Source organism: Podarcis raffonei, chromosome 16 (genome assembly GCF_027172205.1).
Source record: "Podarcis raffonei isolate rPodRaf1 chromosome 16, rPodRaf1.pri, whole genome shotgun sequence".
In the NCBI taxonomy this organism is placed as follows: domain Eukaryota; kingdom Metazoa; phylum Chordata; class Lepidosauria; order Squamata; family Lacertidae; genus Podarcis; species Podarcis raffonei.
This window is the reverse complement of record NC_070617.1, coordinates 18698703-18724674: the sequence shown is the minus strand read 5'-3', so window position 1 is coordinate 18724674 and position 25972 is coordinate 18698703. Positions and strand designations below refer to the sequence as shown.

The following is a 25972-nucleotide window of genomic DNA, read 5'->3' as shown; positions in this document are numbered from 1 at the left end:
CGGACCTCCAGAACGAATTAAGTACTTAACCTGAGGTACCACTGTAATAGATGGGCCTTACCCACCCATATTCTTATCTGCCTGACTTATATGTTATAGGAAGAAGCTCCAAAGGGCATGTGACACCACATTAAAGCCCCGATTCCTACATTGTACAGAGCAGACTTCCTGGCAAAGTGATATTTGCAGGAGGCCAACTTTAGGCCACAGTGTATGACAGGTTGGACTTAAGGCAGCCAAGGAATTTCCACACACCCTCCCCAAGGGGGATAAAAAACCGTCCCTCGCCGATCTTTCCCTGCTGGGTTGGCCCTTCCGTAGCTGGGCACCATGCCCTGCTCTTTTATTTGTTTTTGTGAATGGAGGGTGGCGTTTGGGCAGGACCAGCCTGCAGCTGCTGACTGTTGTCTGGGGATGAGTGTGTGTGCGTTGGAGAGGGCATGTTTGCCAGCTTCCCGGCTGCTGACTCAGCACCCGGAATTCAAAGAGGCTGAAATGTTGTTCTCTCAATCCTGGTAGCTAGAAATGTCTTTCTCCCAGCTCTTTGTCCAAAGGTTTGTTTTCTGGGAAAGGGGGCACCCTGGGAGCTGGGGACTCATTCGATGAAGAAGTGGCAGACATGTTTTTAAAAATTAAGTTCCTGACAGGCACTTGTGGAACATAATACCGTACACATACATAAACACACACCCTCCAAAGTAGAGTGTACCTTCCAACATTTTTCTGATGATTTTTTTATTATTTGTATCTCACCTATTGGACTGGGTTGCCTCAGCTATTCTGGGCAGCTTCCAACATACTGTATTTTTCCATGTATAAGACTATATTTCCCCCCAAATTTTTTAAGTTTAAAATTGGGGGTCGTCTTATACACAGAATGTTGCAATTATTTATTTTCTAATTTTGGGCTCAAAAAATAGGGCTCATCTTATACACGGAAAAATATAGAATATAAAAACATAATTAAACATTTTTTAAAATTCCCTATAACAGGGCTGCCTTCAGATGTGTTCTAAAGGTTGTATAGTTATCTCCTTGGCTGGGGAGGGGGGGTCGCATAACTCCATACCCTCCAACATTTATCCGATGAAAATAGGGATGTCTTAAGGAAAAGCAGGGCATTCCAGGATCAAACTATGCCTCTGTGGTCTCCTAACCTAACTACCCGGAAACCGAGATGGCTTCTGTAAATCCAGGACTGTCCTGGGAAAATAGAAGAGTCTGAGGTTGGAGATTTTACAGTTTGCCTGAACCGTAGTCAGAGAGATTTAAACATGCAAAGTGAGGAAGTACTCCACCCATATTAAGCACTGTTTTAATTATCACAGGGTTTGATGAATCTCAAGTTAATGCTTCCCCTCTCTGTTTCTCCCCCCCCCCCACCCCGCTCCCTGGCAGTGGTTTGCCCTCTGCCCTGCATGAACGGTGGGCAATGTACATCTGGGAACCATTGCTTGTGCCCTCCGGAGTTCACAGGGCGATTCTGCCAAGTGCCGGCCGGTCGCCAGAGCCAAAGCCAGCAGGCCCGACTGCCCGGTGAGGGCCTTGCCATGGAGACGGGCTCCAGCAAGCACGCCATCTACGCAGTCCAGCTCATCTCGGACGGCCACGGGGACACGGCCTCTGGGCCCGGCTCGAAAGGCACCATCAGCCACTCCACCTTCATGGTGCCTCTGGGCCCTGGACAACATTCATCCGAAGGTACCTGAGAAGGGGCATTTCTGTGTGGGTAGGGATGGATTCTGCTTTGAGAAGGGCACCGGCCACTATGGGAGAATTGCGGTTAGTTAGGTTAGGAGACCACAGAGGCTTAATTTGAACCCAACTGTAGGAACTTGTGTGTGAAATAAGATTCCTGAGCATGTGCAGAGTGCTTTTTTTAGTCCCCTGGCATCGGTGCTTAACTTCTCAGTGGCACTTCTGTCTAGGTGGCGGCAGGCTCTGTGGCTCAGTCCCGCTTACTTCTTGCCCAGCAACTGGAACTGGTAAGGTGGTAGATAAGCAAATAACATAAAAGGGGTGTCTCTGACCATGTTAAGAATGACCACATCCAGCTCCTACAACACTTGTGGCTAAAGGAGACGTCTGTGAGATCTGTGAGGTAAAGGTCTGTGAGGTAAAGGTAAAGGACCCCTGACAGGTACGTCCAGTCGCAGACGACTCTGGGATTGTGGCGCTCATCTCGCTTTACAGGGAGCCAGCGTTTGTCTGCAGACAGTTTTTCCAGGTCATGTGGCCAGCATGACTAAGCCGCTTCTGGCAAAACCAGAGCAGCGCACGGAAACGCCATTTACCTTCCCGCTGGAGCGGTGCCTATTTATCTACTTGCACTTTGATGTGCTTTTGAACTGCTAGGTTGGCAGGAGCTGGGACCGAGCAACGGGAGCTCACCCCGTCACGGGGATTCGAACCGCCAACCTTCCGATTGGCAAGCCCTAGGCTCAGTGGCTTAGACCACAGCGCCACCCGCCTCCCATATGTGACCTAGGAGCTACCAAAATGGCAACTGCTTCTAGCAGCTGCCTCTCTTGCAGCCTAGTAAATAAACCCAGAAAAAATCACTAATAAAATAAACACAGAAAAGCCACACAATATTTTTAGTAGCCTGCTAAGGAGCTAGAAGTCTGTATTTCCATACTAACTAACTGCAGAGGAGACCATGCCCCCTCTGCTAGTGGTGACTGGTGCATTTTGGGATTGGTAGGGCGGGAGTCATGGAGGTAAACAGTAGGTGGCGCCAGAGCCAATGACAGGTGTAGGCAAATCATTTCAGTTTTTGTGTGATGAAACAATAGGAACAGCAGAGCAATGCAGCCCCCTCACTGCAATCAAATGGAATCAAAGAAAATTGCTCTCAGGGAAATGTCCTTTAACTAGCACTTTGCAAAACAAAAGGTAATGCTGGAGGCCCAGCAGAAGGAAAATGCTGCCAAAGACAATGTTTCCTTGAGTTGATTATTAAGTTGATTCTGCTGAGTTCTAAGGAGACTAAAGAGGAGGAAGGTGACAGTCAAGGCCAGGGATGATGGGAGTCGTAGTTCAGCAATGACTCGAGAGCCAAAGGTTCCCCATACCTGAATTATGCAAACACAAGAGCCTTTGGCCACATGCAGGGGTGCATTTGCCTCCGTACATGCCAGACTGCCCAACATTTTTGAGATTTCCCAGAGAGTGCTTGCAGGTCAGAGGGAATGGCCAGGTAGCTCACCTTTTTGCCCTCTAGTTCAGGTGCACCAGCCGCTGGTCAATGTCCGGGTACATCACCCCCCGGACGCCTCAGTGCAAGTCCACCGGATCGACAGCCTCAGCTCGGAGGGAAGTGGGCCAGGCAGCCAGCAACACCTGATCCAGCACCCTGCTCCCAAGCCCGCTTATACAAGGCCCCCCACCCAGAAGCCCCTCGGACGGTGCTTTCAGGAAACGATGCCTAAACAGTCGGTGAGTGGAGTGGTCTTTTGACAATTCCGATGCATAGGAATGGCACCCAAGCAGAGAGACACAGTTAATTTTGCAAGAATATGAAGGGAGAGGAGATTTTTTTACCTCACAAGCACTGAAATCTGGATACCATTCCTTTAAGCTAATCAGCAGTATGTTTCAGCAGACAAAAGGAGGTGATTTTAAATCCGCACATAATTCTCTAATGGGATTTGCTTTGGCACAGAATGTGATGGTTGCCCATCAGCCTAGACCAGAGGGTCTCAAACTTGATTCCTTGGATGGGCCAATTTGGGGTGGGGGGAGGCTGGACCCGGAGGGTCTTGGCCAGAATTTTTTTTTTGTTTATCCTACAAATCAAAGCACATACATATTTTAATAACTGCTGTCTTCCTGTTGTAATGTGCTGGATGAGGAAAAATAGAAGTATTTTTCTCCAGCTCAAGCATCATCTTTAGAACCAGCCCCAAATTATGAAAACCATTGAGTCTTAAGCCAGGACCACCTTAGCTGGTTGGATAATCCAGCCCTGATCAAAAAAGCATCCTTGATTTCTACTGTCTGAAAAAATAATAATTCGAGTCTAGAGCCAAGCAGAGATAGTATCAATGGTTCTGAAACTTTCCAGCGGATCACAGGCTGTTGCTTGCAAACCAGCCAGCTGTTCACAGTCCATAGAACCTTTGGCCTCAGATGGCTTTAGGAAAGAATTAGATGCAGAAGGGATGTTTGCAATAGCTGGATGGAGCTTCCACATACAAAAGCTCTATACCTGAGCATCAGATGTTAAGGACAAATAAGAGAGGATGGGTACCCCCAACTAGCTGGCTGGCTGGAGACTAGAGCCAGTGTGGTGTAGTGGTTAAGAGCGGTAGTCTCGTAATCTGGGGAACCGGGTTGGCGTCTCCGCTCCTCCACATGGAGCTGCTGGGTGACCTTGGGCCAGTCACACTTCTCTGAAGTCTCTCAGCCCCACTCACCTCACAGAGTGTTTGTTGTGGGGGAGGAAGGGAAAGGAGAATGTTAGCCACTTTGAGATTCCTTAAAAGGGAGTGAAAGGCGGGATATCAAATCCAGACTCTTCTTCTCTTCTTCTTCAAGGCAGACTGTAGTTTAGTTCACCACAGCACGGCATTTTATTTTATTTTTCCATGTTGCAGAAGCAATAGTTGCACAAACTGGGTTTGGGGGCACATTTGGACAAACATTTACAAAATTTATATATGTGAATTTTAAATGCATTTCTTATTTGTGTTTTATTTCCTGCAAATAGCTTTGGGACGCCTCTGGATGTGTGAAGCAACATACAAAACAATGAATTAAACTAATATATCAAACACACGGCTGCAGCTGCTCAGCTTGCAAAAACCAGCCGCAGGCGTTCCAATGGTCCATGAGATCTAGACACTTAAAAATGCAGGAATAAAACTAGCCCGTCTTTTATTTGTAGCGGGTGTTCCACACATAGTGTGGAGGCTGGTGGGAGAAAGGTTTAAGGGCTTCTCTGCACTGTGTTTTAATGCCTATAGCAAGCTTCACTAAATTCTGCATTGCCCATGTGACATTCTCCTCCTCCAATTCGCTGCTTCCAAACACTTTCCTTTCCCTCAGTCCCGATTTTCTCATACCAGGGATACTCCCAAAAAAGGAGGTAAAGGTAAAGGGACCCCTGACCATTAGGTCCAGTCGTGACCGACTCTGGGGTTACGGCGCTCATCTCGCTTTATTGGCCGAGGGAGCCGGAGTACAACTTCCGGGTCATGTGACCAGCATGACTAAGCTGTTTCTGGCGAATCAGAGCAGCGCACGGAAACGCCGTTTACCTTCCCGCTGGAGTGGTACCTATTTATCTACTTTGACGTGCTTTCGAACTGCTAGGTTGGCAGGAGCAGGGACCAAGCAACAGGAGCTCACCCCGTCGCGGGATTCGAACCGCCGACCTTCTGATCAGCAAGCCCTAGGCTCTGTGGTTTAACCCACAGCACCACCCATGTCCCTCAAAAAAGGAGAGGGTATGATAAAATCCGGACTGAGAGAAGGGAAAGTGTGCAGAGGTAGTGATTTGGAAGACAGCACTGTGCAAACAATGGAGAACTAAGGGAGGTACAAGAAGCTTACTGTCCACATCAAACCACAGTATGGATGGCCCCCGAATGATGTGGGTGTGCATGAGATTTCTAGGTGGAGTTCATGAAATCTTATATTTCAACCTTTGCCTGTCCTGCTCAGTGCGGAAGCAACCCTCTCCCGGGCCTCACCAAGCAAGAAGATTGCTGCGGCAGCATCGGCACCTCCTGGGGGCAGAATAAATGCCACAAGTGTCCCCACTTGCAATGTAAGTCTCTCTTGCTCCCCACTTCCAAGTTCTGCACCTCTTCCCTCTAACCTAGAAACTTTGCAGGGAGAGAGTGGATGATTAAAAGTGTTGGATAGCGACCTGGGAGCAGGGGCGGAGGAAGGGGGGGCGGTGGGGGCGGGCTGACCCAGGTGTCACCACTGGGTGTGTGTGTGACAAAATGGCAGGCGGCACTCACTGCAGGGTCTGCAGTGCGCCCAAGCCACGCGTCTCTCCTGGGAGTGATGTGGTGGTTTGGGCGCCCGCAGGCTCCACACTGCACCAAACGGCCTTCCCTTCAGCTGCAGGGTGGCTGAGTGGAAGGAGGCAGGCAGACGCCTCAGAGGCCCCACAGAGCGTCCTGCCCCGGCTCGCCCGCCCATGGGCGCAGGGCACACGCACCACCCCAGGCGCCTGATCAACTTGCTCTGCCGCTGCCTGGGAGACAAAGGTTCCCATATCCACAAAGCTGTGACGCTTGCTGGGTGATCTGGGCCTAGTTACTGTCTCTCAGCCTTACCTACCTCATAGGACCCTTGTGAGGATAAAATGGGGTTGGGGACAGCCATGTGCACCGCCTTGAGCACCTGTCGTTTTAGGTTGCATCCTGTTTGCAGCTTCCTCTCACCACTCTCGAGCCTCAAAATGGGAATCACACAGAATCACAGACTTGTTGGAAGGGACCACGATGGGTCATTTAGTCCAATCCCCTGCAATGCAGGAATCTTTCATCTAATGTGGGGCTCAAATCCAGGACCCTGAGATTAATCACCTTGAATCTATCCTCTGGAAAGCAAAGGAGCAACCATGCTGCCTTTGCCTTCTCCAGATTAGTTAGAACTAGAAAACTTTCTATCCAAATGATGTATTCCCTATTGTAAACAACACTATTATTTTCTTACCCTACATGCATCTCTCTGCATTTAATTGCAACAGGTAAGTCTAGCCAAATTCACAAGCCATGCTCTGCATGCTTTGCATACCAGCACTCTCGATATTAGGAGCGGAATATGTGCTTTGAATGCAGAAGGTCCCACATTCGAATCCCAGCTAAAAAATAGATCAGGTGACAGGGAAACTCTTCTGTGACTGAGACCCTGGAGAACTGCTGCCTGTCCAAGGAGACAGTGCTGGATGGAAGTTGGCTGTCTGAGACGGTGTTCCAGAAAAGGGGCTGTAGCTCAGTGGTCGAAAATCTCCTTTGCATGCCTAAGCTTTCCGCCACAATCTCTGACGCTGTTTTTTCCCTGAGGTGTTGCCGGACAGAGCAGAGCGTAGTGGGCACGATGGACAAATAAGCTGTAAAAGGCAGCTTCCTGCGTCCCCTATAAAACAGGAGAAGAGTTTCCCATTCCTGCATCTGCTAGCCAGGAAGAAGCTGCACCTGCTGCATTTCTACCTGATTTGCAGTTTAAATACATAAACACACTGTGAGGGAAGCTGAGGTTTTTGTTTAAAGAGAGCTTTCGGTTGCATTTTCACAACTGGCAAGGGATGGCTGGGGAGGGACGGTGAGAGAGGTTTTGCCCTGTATGTCTAGCGTCTTGCAAGGACAGGGGGGTGGCTGGCACTGGTTTGGGGGAGCCAAGCTCTCCGCCTCCTAGACCCTGCCTGAATGGATTTTCTAGCTTCATGAAATCAGCCGCCCAAGGGGCCGGATCTGTTTGTGTTGGACGAGGCCTGGAATGTGCTCAGGCTGTGGGCCCTCCCTCTTCCCTTCCAGCCCCAAGGCAGTATGCAGGCCCCTCCGCTTCTCTTTCCTGCAGCTGGCTGGCTGGCTTGGCAACTGCCCCCTTGGCAACCACAAATCGGCGCCCCTCCCTGCAAGGCTAATGTTTAAAAGATGATGTCCAAAATGGCAAGGAAGGGGACGTTTCGATGGGCTTCTCGGATTATGCACCATGCCATCGTTGGCACTTCTGCAAACGGAGAAGGGTTGTAGCTCGGTGGCAGAACACCTGCTTTGCTTGCAGAAGGTCTCGGGTTCAGTCCCTGAGGGCATCTCCCAGTATGCCTAGCAGAGACTTCTGTCTGAAACCCTGGGCAGCCACTGTCAATCAGTGTGGGCGGTTCAGAGTGAGAGGGACCAGAGTTCTCTGAGTCAATAGAAGGCAGCTTTCTAGGAGTTCTTATTGCCATTTCAAGCATTCAGGCCAGGCAGACCAGGGCTTTTCGTATTGCTCATGTTTTGACCCCTGCAGGATTTTGAGGCTTTCTTTTGGGAGCCTGCACTGAAGTGGGGTTACTTTAAAGATGCACTGTAGTTGCGATAGCCTTATGGAATTCTGCACAGACTGGCTGCAGTTGTATACATTTTCACCTGGGAGCAAGCCCCATTGAGTTCTGAGTAATGTATAGGACTTCACTGTTTGCTGCTCTCCCCATGAGATTAAATGTGCTTAGAATTGGCCTTCTGAAGGGCCTAGATTTATTTGTTGGTTGGTTCCTATTAAACAGAAAAGAGCTGTTCAACAGTGGAACAGACTCCCTCAGGAGATCATGGACTCTCCTTCATTGGAGGTTTCTAAGCAGAGGTCAGGTGGCCATCTGTCAGGGATTCCTGGATTGCAGAGGGTTGGACTAGATGACCCCTGGGGTACCCGCCAACTCTGTTATTCCATTATTCTCTGACCCCAACTGCCTGGTTGTTTGCCTGCTCCTTGGTTTTTGGCATAAAATATCTATAAATAAATATTTCAGAATATCAGAATCAGTCCTGTTGCTTTGAGATCATAGACTGCCTTTGGCAATCCCCATCACTCGAGGATGGGAGCTGCTGTACATATGTGCGATATTCATTAAATGCATGCATTTTTCCTCTTTCAGACCTGGGGGTGCAGAAAACGCTGGGGAGTGACTGCCCACAGGGATACAAGCGACTGAACAGCAGCCATTGCCAAGGTATAAAAGTGGGGTGGAGACTGAGAGACGGAATGTACCACTTGGGAGGGGGGTCCTCTTTGCTTTTGAGAATTGTGAGCTGGTATTAGGCCACATTCACACCACACATTGAAAACACCATGGTACCACTTAAAGGCTCCCCCCAAAGAATCATGGGAACTGTAGTTTGTTAAGGGTGTTAAGAGTTGTTAGGAGGTCCCTATTCCCCTCCCACAGAACTACAGTTCCCAACGTGGTTTAACAATCAATCCCTCTTCCCAGGGAACTCTAGGAAAAGGGACCTCCTAACCACTCTCCTGGGGACGCGGGTGGCGCTGTGGGTTAAACCACAGAGCCTAGGACTTGCCGATCAGAAGGTTGGCGGTTCGAATCCCCATGACAGGGTGAGCTCCCGTTGCTCGGTCCCAGCTCCTGCCAGCCTAGCAGTTTGAAAGCACGTCAAAGTGTAAGTAGATAAATAGGTACCACTCCGGCGGGAAGGTAAATGGCATTTCCGTGCGCTGCTCTGGTTCGCCAGAAGCAGCTTAGTCATACTGGCCACATGACCCGGAAGCTGTACGCCGGCTCCCTTGGCCAATAAAGCAAGATGAGCACCGCAACCCCAAAGTTGGTCACGACTGGACCTAATGGTCAGGGGTCCCTTTACCTTTACCTTTAACCACTCTCCACACCCTTAACAAACTACAGCTCCCAGAATTCTTTGGGGGAAGCCATGGCTGTTTAAAGTGGTATCGTAGTGCTTTAAATATATGGTGTGAATGTGGACCAAGGTTGACCGATACAGCCAAAAGCTTGGGCCACGCTTCTGTCGTCCGAGGGGAGGAAAAAACTTAAAACACAATGCAGAGTTTCCAAAAAATAGATAAGAGGCAATTGTATTTCATCCAGCAGAGCTTTACTGCTACTGAAGGCAAATGAGCATAATGGTCACAAATTTAATACATTCAGGATTGGCACAGTCCAGAAGAAATCCAGTTGCAGCAGACTTAACTTAAAACTTGCAATAGTTATAACAAGTCTAAAACTTAACACTTAGCATACTATGTACAGAACACCATAGCAGGAAGAAGAGAGATAGGAAGAGAAAGTGAAACTCAGCCTCTTTCTGGCCTTACTTATATAGTCAGCATGACAGAAGAGATAAGAGAACCAGTTTAAGCCAGCTGTACTTAGCTTCTCTGAAGGAATAACCCAAACATCATGAAGCTTCTTTCACACAGAGAAGCTTCCAGAAACCCTCCAGAACCCTCTTGAATGAATTAAGAGTAGGAAAAATCTCTACACATCAGACCAATACTTCCTGCACTAAGAAATGCAAACTGACCGGTTCGACTCAAAACAGTGAAGATTTTGTGGATGACTGAGTACGCCAGCCTTGACTCAATCATCTGTAAAATGGAGCATAACAGCCCCAATACTCTGGGATAAATCTACAAGGTGCCTTCTCTTTCACCAATGGAACACAGAGCCCGGTCCATTGGGAGGTTCTCCCGCACAAGCCCATTGAAATGAATGCACCGAGATGCAAGGGCACCAAGATTCAACCGGAGAGTGTATGTTCGCTTGTTCCCAAGAACGGAGACAAAAGGCAGCTTTGGAGATTGCTTTGCGTTTCCCCCACCTGCCCCCACCACTTCAACTGCCCTGCGTCTCTTCCTCCCACAGACATCAACGAGTGTGCCATGCAAGGAGTCTGCCAGGGGGGCGAATGCTTGAACACCCAAGGGAGCTTCCGCTGCGCATGCAAGCCAGGACATGTCCTGGGGCCTTCACGGACCCATTGTGTGCGTACGTATCTTGGCTGGGGAGGTGGGAGGATCTCTCATATCTAACCAGCCCAGCCTCTCTCTGCCCCCCCGCAAAAGCATATAATCCCTATCACATGGGTCTTAAGTCCTTTCTGCACATTGTCTGGCCCACAGCTGACGATAAGCAAATGTCAATACTGACAGCCACCATATTAAAGTACTGGTAGCTGGGACCATGGAAGTGCAAGGTTCAGGGGCTGGTGCAGGTAAAGGAGTTAAGTCTGAGTCAGGGCAGGTACTTGTGGGTCTTTCAGCACCATGGCTGAACTCTGCACTCTGCACATGATCAGAGTCTTTTCTGCCAATGCTGTTGCTATTTTCTTTATTGTCATTAATTGCTTGTCCTGGTAAGAGTCTTCCTGATCAGGGTTCCAGCCAGACATATCCTACAGCTCAAGGGGAACACATAACTGGCTACCCTCCAATTTCGCTTTCCTCACACAAGATTTTCTGGCTCCTGGAGGCCAGTGAGCATGCTCAGTCCTCTTTGGGCTTCTGCTTGGGCTTTCTGCCCGCTCTTAAGTCTTTCCACCCACTTTTATATTTTGTACTTCTGCAAACCTCCAGCTTCCTTTGAACACGCTGATACCTCCCTGTAGTTTCTCAGTGAACCAGCCTCGTTTTTTTATTGGCACTCGTCACTTGAGTTTGCTGTGAGAAGGAAGTGATGGAATGCTTCACCCATTCCTTGGTACAGGGACTTGTGACGATGGCAGTGCTGCGGACACCAAACTGTCTTTTTGTCTATTATAGAGGAGACTCCTCAGCTGCTGTGGTTGACACCATACTGATAAAGCACATTGCTTCCCCCTAAGAATCCTGGGAACTGTAGTTTAGCCTTGGAAGGGGGGAAATGACAGTTCCTAGGATTCTTTGGGGCAGCCATGTTCTTTAAATGTATCATGTGGGTGCTTCTGTCTTTCTGCTGACTCTATACCTTGTAGTGGGATTTAGTGGCCAGGCTTTCTGTGGAGAATTTGAGGTTTATTTTGTGTTTTTATTTTATGCATCATATTTTTAATCCTGTGCTTTGGCCCAGGGAGTTTGGGGCAGCATACTAGGCTTTCCCCCTCCCAGTCCTGTTTTATCCACAAAACAACCTTGTGAGGTAGGCTAGGCCGAAAGAAAGAGACAGGCCAAGAATCCCACCTTCCATTGCAGCAACACAACAGCCCTGTGATGTAGGTTAGGCTGAGAGGAAGAGGTGACCAAGATTTCCCCCGTTATCTTTTAACCCCATAACGCTCCTGTGAGGTAAGTTAGATGGAGAGAAAGAGACTGATCAAGAATATCCCCCTTTTCCATTTTTAGCCACACAACAACCCTGTGAGGTAGGCTAGGCTGAAAGAGAGGAACTAGCATACAGTCGTTGAGTGAGTTTACCAGGCCAGCGGGTTTTTGAAACTGGGTCTCTTAATCGTTGTCCTTGTTTTCTCTTGTGACCCCCTAACCTCTCTCTCTCTCTCTTTCTCTTTCTCTTTGTGGGGGACGACAATAGCGGAGAAGGCTGGGGAGAAGAGTTTGTGCTTCCGACTGGTGAGCCCTGAGCACCATTGCCAGCACCCGCTGCCCACCAAGCTCACCCGCCAGACCTGCTGCTGTAGCGTGGGCAAGGCCTGGGGGGCGCGTTGTGAGCGCTGCCCAGCCGACGGAACCGGTAAATAGAAGAGGTCTTTTCCCTCTCCCCCATTTCCTCCTGCGTTCTGCCACACCTGGACCAGACGTTCCCCACCCATTTTGTACAAAATCATTTTTGTTTTCCCTGGGCATTTGGAAAACACCAAAGACATGTTATTGTACTGTTCAGTCTGTTTTTTTTTAATGTTTTATTTACTTATCTTTTAATATGTTTTTATTGAGGGATTCTCCATAGGTACATTCAGTGCAAACAGAAATGTCTTCAAATTTATTCTGATAGTTAACAATGATGGGGACAGGTGTACATCACTAGGAAGGGTATTCCACAACTAGGGAGCCACCACTGAAAAGGCCCTGTCACAGGCCAGCGCCAACTGGGCAGCCCTCGGCACTGGTGCCACCGACAAGGCCTCACCTGCCAATTGTAGGGTCATGCCACTGTTTGTGTGACCAATTTTCTGTCTCTCTTTTTCCACCCGGACAGCTTCTTTCAGAGAGATCTGCCCTGCAGGAAAAGGGTACCATATCCTCACCTCACACCAGACTCTGACTATCCAAGGCGAGAGCGATTTCACACTCCAGATCCACCCAGACGGCAACACAGACCTGCAGCAACAACCACCCGTGGAGCTGCCCACCCGCCCACCTGTGGGCAGCGACTCGCAGGAGCCAGAAGGTCAGTTCCCAAATGGGTGGGCAGGCAAGCTGAAAGCTTCCTAAAGTTGTGGGGCAAGTGGATTTCTTCCACTTGCATCTTTGAGTTCTTTCCCCCTCGTAGTATGGAATGAAACATCTGCTTCTCAAATTTTGGAAGGTTGCTGGGCTATAAAGTTGAATGAAGTACCGGGTGTGTGTTTATTACAGAGGCTGTGATCCCCATTTTTACTCCCCCATTGCCTAGAGTAGGCTTCCCCAAGCTGGTGCCCTCCAGATGTTGGTGGGCTATAATTCCCATCAGCCCAAACCATTGGCCTTGCTGGCTTGGGCTTATGGAGTCCAGTAACATCTGGAGGGACTACCCACCCTGTTTTAACAAAAGCCAGTTAAAACAAAGCAGGATCGAACCCCGACTTCAGGTCCTGACTTGTTAAATGACTTTGGTTAGGGCAAACCACAGTTCCCTGGATTTCTATATAATGTAATGCTGTGACTTCTTCCATAGTAAAAGTGGGAGCTTCTCATCTCACACATGAATGAGGAAGAAGGAAATAGGAGAAGGGGTGTCACCACCCGACCCTCAATGACTGGCCATGCTAGCTGGGGCCGATGGGAAGTTGGAGTCTAATAACATCTGGAGGGCACCAGGTTGGGGATACCTGGTCTAGAATGTGTGTGTTTGTGTGTGTGATATTTCCTGGGAGTAGGGGTGGTGATGGAGGAGGTCTGCATTAAACTCTACCCATTTCTGCCTCCATGTCAATGCAGCTGCAGTGGAGTCTGTCTGTCTGTCTGTCTGTCTGAACTTTCCTTAAAACCTCTAACCTATTTCTTCCTTTATTTGTATCTTGCAGTCATAACTCCAGCTATGGTAAGTGTCAGCTGCATTGCTGCACCGTGAAGGAGTCGGTGGGTGATCTCTAGTGAGATGAGGTGGAAAAGAAGTTAACTGGCTCTCTCTGAGGAGCTCAAGGTGGTTGCCCCTGGTCTCCCACAAGCCCTAGTCTGTCACTCTTAACTGCTGCACCATGCTGGTTCTCTTAAGGCAGTCTAATGCCAAACTTGTCACTTATTCAGATGTGACCCTCAGTCAGTAGAGCACCACAGGGTTCTGGGTTCGAGCCCCACGCTGGGCAAAAAGATCCCTACATTGCTGGGGAGGATTGACTAGGTGACTCTTGTGATGTATCTACAATTCTGTTGTTGTTGGGTTTTTTTTACCCTTCTGGTAGTGGAATCCTAGAACTTTCAGCAACCTAGAAAGTATTGGGGAGTTGAATCTGGGACAAAACCATCCTGGTGACAATGGTGTCATGTTTCAAATGACATTAAAAATAAGTGGTAAGCAGGCTGACTCTGCCATCTGGGCATAGTAGTTAGTACACAACAGACTTTTTTTCTGTGCAAACATTAAAGCAATGGGAAGCCGGGCAAGAATGGAATTGCTGATTTCAGTGGGGCTTACTCAGGGGAACTGCCCGCTGGATTGGGCCCCATTTTTAGACTTAATAGGAAGCGGAGGCACCTTAGGCTTTCAAGCCACCTTATATGTGCCAGTCTTGGTGGGTTCCTTCAGGTCATGGGTAGGCAAAATAAAGCCCGGGGGCCGGATCCAGCCCAATCATCTTCTAAATCCGGCCCGTGGGCCGGGAATCAGCATGTTTTTACATAAGTAGAATGTGTGCTTTTATTAAAACTCATCTCTGGGTTATTTGTGGGGCATAGGAATTCCCCCCCCCCAAATATAGTCCAGCCCCCTGCCAGGTCTGAGGGACAGTGGACTGGCCCCCTGCTGGAAAAGTTTGCTGACCCCTGCTCCAGATGAACCGTTTATCGAGCATTCCTTCCAATCTGCTAACACAGAGCGTACGTGGAAGTTACCCGGCGCCTGCTCTTTACTGAACATTTGTGCCGATTTGTTCACGGGGTGTACAACAACTGAGCATTCAGCCATATTTGTTTATATGGAGGTGAAGCACCAGAGGTGTGGGGATCCTCCAGCCTGCAGGCCAAATTTGGCCCACACGGCCACTTTTTCTAAACCGCTCCCACCTGCCCATCAGCGAGCATTGCTCTTGACACCAGCTGATGGACAGGAGGGCGAGGTTCAATTTTGCCTTGGCTGGGCAGGTGTTCCCAGTAGGGATCAGACGCTTGCAGCCAAAGCAGCAACAGGATTTAACTCCCGGACACATCAGCTGATGGAGAGAGAGAGAGAGAATTAAATCTTACTCAGTTTGGCTGCACACTCATCTTCCCACCTGTGATGGGACATCCCACCCATCAATTGTGTGACATCATAATGATGCCATGTGATTGGCAGGTGGCTTGTCCTGCCCACTTGCCAATGTTTGCCTTGTGGGGCGGGGAGATAGAAAGATCTGGCCCCCCCAGCCAAAATTGTTTCCTACCCCTGTTATACACTTTGTAAGTCTACCGTTTATCCCACATTTCCCTGTGCGTTTCTTCTTTCATTCCCCTAACTGCAGAAACTCCTTTTTTTAAAAAACAACAAAGTGGGTTTGTTGCACCAGAGCACTTCAATTGCACAAACCTAAAGTTCCAGGCCTGTGACGGAATCCCTCCTGCAAAGTAGGGAAAGAGTGGGGTGGGGAGGGAGTGTAGCTCAGTGGCTAGAGCACCTGCTGGGTATGCAGAAGGTCCCAGGTTCAATCCCCAAAGATACCTGCAACAAAAAAGGATCAGGTTGAGGGGGTGGGAAGAGAGGCGGGTTTAGGGCAGCACAAGGAGGGCATAAAATGTTGGCCTCGCACAGAGCAATATATTGCCAAGGTCTGCCCTTGGCAAGCTGCTGCCAGTCAGTGCAGACAATACTGGGTTAGATGGTTAAGCAGGCCAGCCTCATCCACAGCCGCTTCCTATGTGACCACGGGGCTAGCCACATACAAATCTGCCTTGCCCTGTAATGTTGTCCCTTTCTTTCATCATCCGACCCTCCACCCCCCAAAAAAACATTTCCAGTTGCCCAGCTATGTGACAACCTCGGAGCAGCAGCCCGTCTTCTTCGCCAACACCCCCACCGTCGGACCCCGTTACCCTGGTGAGTGTGAGCAGGAATTTAATTGGCCTGAGGCCCTGGTGTGTGAGAAGTCTCTCTGCAAAACTCTCCCCCACCCTCCATCCTGTGCTCAGAGGCACTGCGTCCCAGGAGCCCAGCAGTGCCATGTTCGTAGCCCGCAACCGTTTCTCTCTTTTGGCTCACAGCCGTGATCGCCAAGCCTACGACCGCCGTCGTGGTGAAATATCCTGAAGAGGACAAGAACGTGAGCGAATTTGACATGCCCCCCACGCAGGTGACAGGTGAGCTCGGCAGAAGAAGATAAGAAGAATGGGCTGGATGTGAGCCCAGCATCCTGCTCTTTCAGGGACCGACCAGGTTCTCAGGAGAAACCCGTAGGCAGGGCTAGAGTGCAACACCCACTGTCCCTGGGCAACCGGTGGGTGGACGCAGGTGGCGCTGTGGTCTGAACCACTGAGCCTCTTGAGCTTGCCGATCAGAAGGTCGGCAGTTTGATTCCACGAACCGGGTGAGCTCCTGTTGTTATGTCCCAGCTCCTGCCAACCCAGCAGTTTGAAAGCATAGCAGCACAAGTAGATAAATAGGTATTGCTGTGACGGGAAGGTAAACAGCGTTTCTGTGAACTCTGACCTCCATCACGGTGTCCCATTGCGCCAGAAGCGGTTTAGTCCTGCTGGCCACATGACCCAGAAAGCTGTCTGTGGGCAAATGCCGGCTCTCTCAGCCTGAAAGCAAGATGGGCACCACAACCCCATAGTCGCCTTTGACTGGACTTAACCATCCAGGGGTCCTTTACCTTTTTATTATTATAATAATAATAATAATAATAATAATAATAATAATAATAATAATTTATTATTTCTACCCCATGCACCTGGCTGGGTTTCCCCAGCCACTCTGGGCGGCTTCCAACAAAGTATTAAAATACAATGGTCTGTTAAACATTAAAAGCTTCCCTAAACAGGGCTGCCTTCAGATGTCTTCTAAAAGTCTGGTAGTTGTTCTTCTCTTTGACATCTGGTGGGAGGGCGTTCTACAGGGTGGGTGCCACTACCGAGAAGACCCTCCCACCAGATTCAGTGGAGTGACAGTTCAGTAGGGGGATGTTTCCCATTGAAGCATCTGGTTGGCCACTGCGGAAAACAACATGCTGACCTTTGGTCTGGTCCAGCCACTACCCCCCTCTTAGGTCTCTTTTGATGTAAGCCACTTGTAGGGAGTTAATGTGGAGGGTATAAATAACAGGAACACGGTGATGGTGGTATGATAAGGGCCTCCCATGTTTTAAAGCATATTTGTTTTCCCGTATCTCTCTCTCCCCGCACCCTGTAGAGACGGACATTTGTAAACTGAGACGCAACATTTGCGGCCACGGCGAGTGCATCCCTGCAAGCCCCGGCTACACCTGCCATTGTTACCAAGGATACCGCAGGCATCCCCAGCACAGGTATTGTGTAGGTAAGGGGCATTTTTCCTCAAATACATGTACATCCCGTTTCTTACTCCCCGACAATTTTGCTGCTTGGGAAAACCCTGCACCACTCAATTGCCTTTCCTCCACCTTCCTCTCTCCCCCCCACCCACTTTCTTCTCCCCAGATGTGAATGAGTGCGAGCTGGATCCTTGCGGCGGCAGCGGGAAGGGCGTTTGCATGAACACCGGTGGCTCCTACAACTGCCACTGCAACCGTGGCTACCAGCTGAAGGTCCACAAGGGAGTGCGGTCCTGCGTGGGTGAGACACCTGTGGGTTCTAGGGATGGTGAGAGGTTCCAGGGCCCGCCCTCCACCCCACTCATGGCATTCCCCCCCCCACTTCCCCCTTTCCAGATATTGATGAATGTGCCAAGCCCAAAGTCTGTGGGGACGGAGGATCCTGCATCAATTTCCCAGGACACTACAAGTGCGAGTGCCATGCAGGCTACCGGCTCAAGCCCTCCCGCCAGCTCCTCTGTGAAGGTACAAGGGGGGGAGATTATGAGTGGGGGGTAGGGGTGGCAAGCACTACAGAAATCAGGTTGCCTTTTGATTCAGTGTTTAGTCCTGGGAAGTAAAATGTGGGGGGGATGATAGTGTATGTGTCATCTACTGGTTGCATGCAGAGGAATTGTGGGAGGCACCAACAGTCGTCCGTCCCCCCCATGAACCCCCTGGGGAAAATGGCTCAGAGACAGGAGGCTCGTGGTGGGACACTGAGGAGAGGTCAGAGGTAGCAGACTGGGAGGAGGAGGAGTCAGAAGCTGAAGAGGCAACAGGGTTTAGTGAACAGGAAGATACTGTGGCAGAGAGCAGATGAGGTAGGCTGTGGAAGAGTCCAGGGAGTCTCCCCCTCCTGCTGCGACCAGCTCCCTCCCCTCTGGTCTCTTGAGCACGCACAAAGAAATGAAAAAAGCAGGACAGAGATTAGCAGCTTGAGAATGTGGGGGGGGGGGGGAACCCTGGAGTGGAGGAGCCTTAGAGAGGGGTGGGAAGGCCGAGGAGGCTGACTTCCATGAAATTATTTAAGAGTCTTTCTGTAGGTTTCCATTTGCTGGGACTGGTGTAGACAGTATCTTGGTTGCATGGCAATTTAGAGCCAAAGCATAGGCCTGGGTTCACTTTGTTGAACCAGGCAGAGGGCCTTCTTAGTAGCGGCGCCTGCCCTGTGGAACGCCCTCCCTTCAGATGTCAAGGAAATAAACAGCTATTTGACTTTTAGAAGACATCTGAAGGCAGTCCTGTTTAGGCAAGTTTTTAATGTTTGATGTTGTCGCTTTTTATTATTGTTATTGGTGTTCTGTTGGGAGCTGCCCAGAGTGGCTGAGGAAACCCAGCCAGATGTGTGGGGTATAAATAATAAATTATTATAATATTATTATTGTTGTTGCATTGTTCTGCCCTCTTAATTGCTTCTCACCACTTCCAGTTTCCCTCTGGTGTCCCTTCTTTCCTTGCAATCTTGTTTTTAATTACAACCATCGTTCCTGCCTCATTATGGTGGACTAACATGGAAAATTGCATTACCCGAAAAACTCACCTGGTGCCCTTGTTTTCTGACAGGAAAAACAAAGGCTACCTCTTTTGTCTCATTTTGGAGGAATTTTACGCAATAAAAAAAACCCAAAAACTTTACATTTGCCTCTTCCACAAGACTCTCAATAAATTTGGGATAAGTAACATCTAATTGATTGAAAATTTTCCTTGACTTAATATGCAGCTTTTTAATATTGGAACTCAGCTTCATTAGTAAAAAAGAAAGTTATAAATGTGTTGTAACACTGTGACACTAGATGGCGCTGTAGAGCTGAAATCAGAACTGAATGAAATTTTCCATGTTGAGCTACAAAATTGGTTTTTTTAAAATCATTTTCAGAGCTGCATTTTTTCATAGCTGTGTAGATGCAGCCTTGGTACTCCTTGTTCCTCAGATGGTTTCAGCTAGGGGTTTATTCTGCATCTCTTGTAAGTCCTCTGCCCCACACTTCTTGCTCTTTCCTTTCTTATGGTGATGGTACTCTTCACTTACCTGTCTGTACAGCATCTTGTGGCAAGCACCTAAGATAATCAGCCCTATTGTTTCTGTTTGTTAATGTAACTTCTCGTGCCAACCTGGGTTTGGTTGGGTTGAGTTTTTATGGGTTTGTCTCATGAACCTCTGTTTTGTTATTTGGGCTACATTGATAAATTAAAAAATAAAATCCACAAACAAACAAATAAACCCTGTTTCCTTTACAGACATTGATGAGTGCCTTGACCCTGGAACTTGCCCCGATGGGAAGTGTGAAAACCGTCCCGGCAGCTACAAATGCAGCCCCTGCCCGCCAGGCTTCCGGGGTCGAAATGGTGTGTGTGGAGGTAAGAAGCAAGGCCTGAGCCCTGCCTTAAGGCTTTGCTGGGCTCAGCCTCTTATTCTCATGGGCAGGCCAGACCTGGTTTGGAAACCTCACTGCTGATTTCCCCCTGCTTTATTTTTGATGCTATTGCCGTGACGAGAATCTGTATATTTTATCATGTAGTTCATAGTATTATAATTGCATTCGTATAATCATTTAGATTTTTACGTTGGGTAGATATTAGGGTTGGGCGATATCTGGGCAATATATCACCAGCTAACCATCCCAATATACCAATATATCACAATGTCTGAAATAAGGATGGAGCTATGTAGAAGCATGGGCTGGCTTCCTTTTTATTTCCTGCATTGTGATTTTTGCATAGCACACACACACACACACCAGGTCAGAAGTTACGAAACCGATATCATGATATGGCATAGCTGTCAACTTTTCCCTTTTCTTGCAAGGAATCCTATTCGAAATAAGGGAATTTCCCTTAAAAAACGGGAAAAGTTGACAGCTATGTGATACGGGCTTGAAACCGGTTTTGGATGATCTGTCGCTCAGCCCTAGATACTGTGAAGTGACATTTGTGCTGTAAACTGCCTTTTTGTCAGGCTTCAGGGACTCTGCTTTCTCCCCTCTTTGGCAGTAGATAAGCAGAACAAAGCAAAAGGAGTCTCTTACCAGTTAGAGATTTTAATGATCACAGCGAGAGAACAAAGAATCCATTCCTAGGAATGAAGGTGCTCCCAATTAAGGGTTTCACCCACTTCCCCACTAGTCACCCACATAACTACTGCATCTTGCAACCTGATCTCGCAACCACTGTGCTTTTTGTGCTGCCACCTTATCTGCTCTCCTTGACCTTGGGCTGAGCCGATGGACACCTTTTAGCACAAGGGAGTTTGTTAACTCTCTCTCTCCCAGTTCTCCTCCTCCTAGCTCTTCACCACCCAGTACTTCACAATTTCTATCTTCTGAACTATGTCCCTCTGCAAACCACTGTTCCAAATCTATACTGTCCCACTGCTCCTGGGAAGATTCAGGATCCTGATCAGAAGCAGGGGGAGGCTCCCACCATTCCTCCTCAGTGCACCCTTCCATCCTCACAACGCCCCCCAGCAGAGCTCTCCTTCCGTTGCTCAGGGCACAAGGAGTGAAGCTCCCTGGGTTACTCTCCCCACAGATGTGAACGAATGCGCCGAGAGCACGCTCTGTAAACACGGCCGGTGTAAGAATGTTGACGGCTCCTTCCTCTGCATCTGTGACGACGGATTTGTCCCTGCACCCGATTCCCACAGCTGTCTTGGTAATTCCCCACACCTCCCTGGTGCATGGAGCTTCCTGGTGGGAGGGAACCTGTACAGGCTGGTGTATGTGATGTCACAGCAGCACAGCCAATGACAAGGGGGAGGCCAAGATGGTCACCCAAGCAGATTTAGTGGCACAAATCTTGGGTCCCACCCTAATTATCTGTTCACAGAGCACCATTTTTGAAAAGCCCAGGAATTCTCATAGCTGTCTAATGAAGAGGAATACTGGGAGGTTCAGGACAGTTTTAAAAAGTCCGTCTTCACGCAGACTGTGGAACTCACTTCCACAGGAGACAGTGATGGCCAATGGCTTGGATGGGTTTAAAAGAGGATTGGACAAATTAAAGGATTTCACCAGCTAATAACCAAAACAGCTATTCTCGCAACAGTCAGAGGCAGTAGTGCTTCTGAATACCAGCTGCTATAAACTACAGGAGGGGAGAGGGAATCACAGGATGGTTCACAACACAGACCTCTAGTTTGAACCTCTTGTCAGCCACGAAGCTCAGTTTGTAACTTTGGGCCAGTCACTATTTCTCAGCCTAGCCAACTTCACAGGGCTGTTGTGAGAATAAGATGGAGGGAGAAGCAGGGGAACCACGTATGCTTCCCTTGGCTGCAGGGTGGGTGGGATAAAAAATGTCATAAAAGCAATGTTCCTGTCTAGGAAAGGACTTCCTTCCAATCTTGACTGGGCCAGAGATGGGGAATCATTGGCACTCCCAGGTATTGTTGGACTACAACTTCCTTCATCCCTAAGAACACTGGGCTGATGGGAGTTGTAGTCCCACAACATCTGGAAGGCTGGGAGAAGGCTGAGCAAGGCGGAAACACCGCAGAGGTGGGCTGATTTGCTTCTTTCCGTGCAGATATCAACGAATGTGAGAATGGGTCTCTCTGTACCTACGGTTCCTGTGTGAACACCCTGGGATCCTTCAAGTGCCAGTGCCCTGTGGGTTTCCAGGCTGTGAAGGATGAGCCACGCTGTGAAGGTGAGAGCGGCCTGGGATTTTGTTTTTGGCTTGGATTATTGGACTAGTTTTGGATTCCACCTGCGACCCTGAGGAGGAGCATAAGGAAGCAGCTCCTTTGAGCATGTGCAGAGTGCCTGAGGAGCTGAAGCCGTCCTCCCTGCATCACAGGCTTGAGACCCTCCTCTCCCTCTGTTTTCAAGCACAATGAACCATGTTTCTGAAGGTTACAGATGGGATTCTTTGGGTGTGTTTGCCCCCCTGAGAACTAGGGGAGAGGTTTGCTTAGGAAGAGGTTTGCTTGTTTGTGTGTGTGTGTTTGTATTCCCCACTAATGGCCAGGAGGGCTGAGGCCCAGAATGCATGTTCAGTCCCGCAGCTCAGCCCTCAGACACAAAAAGTAGTGCTAGAGTATTACAGATATTAATATTGTGCAGCTTGAAGTGACTGGATGCATAAAAGCTGGCTCCTTTTGGAATGAAACATTGTTGAGACCCATCAGATATTATTTTAAAACTTTACTCACACAACTTTCTTCAGAACAGGACAAAAACTTCAAAGGTGCATGCAAACGATTCCAGGCAAGATCTTGTGCTGTCCAGCACAGGCTCAGCATCTTAGAAAGAAAAGATAATTCCAAACAGGCCTATAAGCAAAGGTCTCTCTCTCTCCTTAGAGCCTCCATTTTGTCTGGAGCTGTTTTCTCTTCCTTCAGGAGACTCTTTGACATATATTTACTCCCACAGAGCCTGGGAACAAAGACTCCACCACCCTTCCAAGATGGCAAATTTGCAATTCAACAGCTCACATGTGATATAAAGTTAAACACTCCCAGTGTTAGTTAGCAGAGAATAACAACAGTTAATTATCAACCCATCAAGGTGCTTTGAGAGCTTAGTACACTCCAGTGGAATTTCCCCATGGCAAACCTTTTCAGCAACACACAAAGGCATTCTCTATTTCATTGTCAATTAAACAATTATACTTAACACAGAGACGAGAACAATGCCGTTGAGCAGGTACCATGCTCCTTTTCATTCTGAGGAACCACAGCCAACCTCTTAGGCTTGGGACAAAGGGTGGGTTTTCCAGGTTTTCCAGGCAAGTACCTTCTCCTTTCCTCCTGTCCCTGCAGACCTGAATGAGTGTGACTTCCCAGCAGCCTGTGTTGGTGGCGAGTGCCTGAACACCTTGGGCTCTTACCAGTGCCTGTGCCGGGCCGGCTACCAGTTGGAGGGTGGTCGGAAGTGCCAAGGTGAGTGAGGCAGTTCACCTTATTGCAGATATTAATACTGCAGAGCTTGAAGCAACTGGATGCATAAAAAAAACTGACCCCTTTTGGAATAAAACAATGTTTAGACCCATAAGTTTGATTCAGGCTTTACTTGCAGAGCTTTCTTTGAAGCAGAACAAAAACATCAAAGATACATCCTGACAATTTCATGCAATAACTTATAAGGAATAAACAGACCTAGAAGCAAAGCTTCATTTTCCCTGGAGTTCTGTTCACTTTTGTAGAGGCCCATTTACACCTCCTTTGTTCTCTCTGTGGCCTTCAGAGAAAGACTCACATACAAAAATAGAGACCCCCAGCCTGACATGTGCATAGAGTTTAATACTATTTCTTTCATGTGATCTAAGCCAGGCATATGACAGAGAACAACAACAGTTACCAACTCATCCAGGTGCTTAGAGAGCTCTTCTTTCGCTTCAGTGGAATCTTCCAGTTGAACCCTTTCAGCAATACACATAGGCATTCTCCAGTTCAGTGTGAATTAAATAATTATACTTACATAACACACCTTGCCAACAGTGCACTTGGAACGGGGCGAGTGGGGGGGGGGAGAGTTGATTTCTGAGGGTCCAGGTTCTTGTGTCCCTGAGCAATTTGCGCCTGCACCACCAACAAGTGTGGCATTGCCTCCCCAGATGTTGATGAGTGTGCGAAAGACCTTGACCTCTGCCAGCCGCACGGGGCCTGCGAAAACACCGAGGGGTCCTTTGTGTGTGTCTGTGACGATGGATTTGCTCCTTCTGAAGACCAACAGAGCTGTGAGGGTGAGCGTGGCACATAAGGGGGGTGGCGAGAGCACTGGGGGTGGGGGGAGAGCTTTTTCTTTCGCCAAGCGCCTCAGTCATGGTGGGTGAGAAGCCGGCAGGCCTGAAAGAGGCGATGATTCTTTCTAGTGGGGAAGCAAGCGACTTTTCTCTCCCTCTCTTTCCCCTCAGAGCTGCCACACAACAAAAAGGAGTGCTACCTGAACTTTGACGACACCGTCTTCTGCGACAGTGTCCTCGCCACCAACATTACCCGCCAGGAGTGCTGCTGCTCGCTTGGAGCAGGCTGGGGAGACCATTGCGAAATCTACCCTTGCCCTGTGCTCAATTCTAGTAAGTCTGAGGGGACAGCTGCATGGAGGGTGTTTCATTAAGAGATCTTGATAAGTGATGGCGACAGCTCCTCCTGCCACCTTCGAATACAGGGCAAGAACCATAGCTCAGTGGTAGAGCAGGGTTTTGCAGGTCTGCGAAAGACTCCCACTATGAAAGTTTGGAGAGCTGCTGCCAGTCAGTGTAGACCAGGCATGGCCAAACTTGGCCCTCCAACTGTTTTGGGACTACAACTCCCATCATCCCTAGTTAACAGGACCAGTGGTCAGGGATGATGGGAATTGTAGTCCCAAAACAGCTGGAGGGCCAGGTTTGGCCATGCCTGGTGTAGACAATACTGAGCTAAATGGACCAGAATTGGTACGATGCAGCCTTTATACTTCTCCATTTCCTTGTACTATTCCTCAGCAGACCAGCTTTTAGGGGAGAAGGGTTCCCTTAGCTCAGCATTGGGGTATCCACTTCATCTGCAGAAGACCCCCAACATCTCCAGGGAAAAGCATCAGGTAGCAGCAGCTCTTGGGAACGACTCTGTTTTCCCCCTTTTCTTTCTTTTGTAGAGCGTAGCAGTTAAAACAGCAGGTGAAAATGAAAACAAAAACCATACAATAGGCACGTAGAATAAGTGCATATGGATTACCGTATTTTTCTCTCTATAACACACAGATTTTTTCTCCTAAAAAGTAAGGGGAAATGTCTGTGCGTGTTATTGAGCGAATGTGTGGTCCCTGGAGCCGACTGGCGTGAGTGCAGGGGCAAAAATCAGGAAGCTGCTGCTTTCCTGCATTCTGCCTCAGGGTCTTACTGGCCACCCTCTTCTGTTTCGTTGCTGTGTTTGCTCAAATGGAACAAAGAGCAGGGAAATCTCCTGCCCTCCAGGCAAGCAGAGGGGAAAGGAAAGGATCGCGTCCTTCCTTCTAATTCCTCTCCGTGCTCTAATGCTTTCTAGAGACTCGCAGGCAGCTGGAAAACATGCAGGTGGGAGAGAGAGAGAGAGAGAGAGAGAGAGAGAGAGAGCGCGAGCGGGCTGGCTTGGGTGGGTGGGGGGAAACTTTTGCCTTCCTTTCCTCCCTCCTGTTAAACCCCTCTCCTGCATTCTTAGCCAGCTGCTTCTCTGCACACCCCTCTTGTGCTCCTTGTGCCTTCTGTGTTTTTCCTTCCCTCCCCACTTAAAACATGGTTACAAAGCACGGATCCATATGGATCCTCAGGATCTTTGCATTGGGCCACCCCAAATTCACCATCAGATCACATAGCATGTCCATGGCTACAGCCTGCACCAAAAAAATCACACACCCACTGTTGCCAGGGGCCACAGTGGTGCAAAAACGTGGTTACAAAGCATGGATCCACAGGGATTCTCAGGATTTTTGCATTGGGTCACCCCAATTTCACCATCAGATCACATGTCTGTGGCCACAGCATGAAGCACAAAAATGATACATCCACTGTTTCATTCAGAATTCCCCCCCCCCTTGTTTTCCTCCTCTAAAAACGATGTGTGTGTTATGGTTAGGTGCGTGTTATAGAGCGAAAAATACGGTAAGTACCCAAGTCCAAGTCATGAAAGAAAAAAGTTTTCTTCACATAAAGAATATTTGCTATTTGATTGTCAAAAGAAAATGCTCTTTTCTCTGCCCGATACCTTCCTGGAGCTATGGCCT

At 48.8% G+C, this 25972-nt stretch overlaps 1 protein-coding gene across 1 annotated transcript in view; it reads left to right on the top strand.

The window, feature by feature from the left end:
* Positions 1-25972, top strand: part of LTBP3 (latent transforming growth factor beta binding protein 3) — a 43146-nt gene that overhangs the window by 7593 nt on the left and 9581 nt on the right. Inside the window, exons 2-20 of the mRNA XM_053369151.1 lie at positions 1399-1701; positions 3224-3438; positions 5668-5773; positions 8600-8674; positions 10340-10462; positions 11981-12139; positions 12605-12796; positions 13632-13648; positions 15760-15838; positions 16003-16098; positions 17150-17275; positions 17416-17550; positions 17646-17774; positions 19530-19649; positions 20820-20942; positions 21816-21938; positions 23053-23172; positions 23847-23975; positions 24147-24308. Coding sequence (XP_053225126.1) covers positions 1399-1701; positions 3224-3438; positions 5668-5773; positions 8600-8674; positions 10340-10462; positions 11981-12139; positions 12605-12796; positions 13632-13648; positions 15760-15838; positions 16003-16098; positions 17150-17275; positions 17416-17550; positions 17646-17774; positions 19530-19649; positions 20820-20942; positions 21816-21938; positions 23053-23172; positions 23847-23975; positions 24147-24308 — 2532 coding nt within the window. The remainder of the gene's footprint in view (positions 1-1398; positions 1702-3223; positions 3439-5667; positions 5774-8599; positions 8675-10339; positions 10463-11980; positions 12140-12604; positions 12797-13631; positions 13649-15759; positions 15839-16002; positions 16099-17149; positions 17276-17415; positions 17551-17645; positions 17775-19529; positions 19650-20819; positions 20943-21815; positions 21939-23052; positions 23173-23846; positions 23976-24146; positions 24309-25972) is intronic.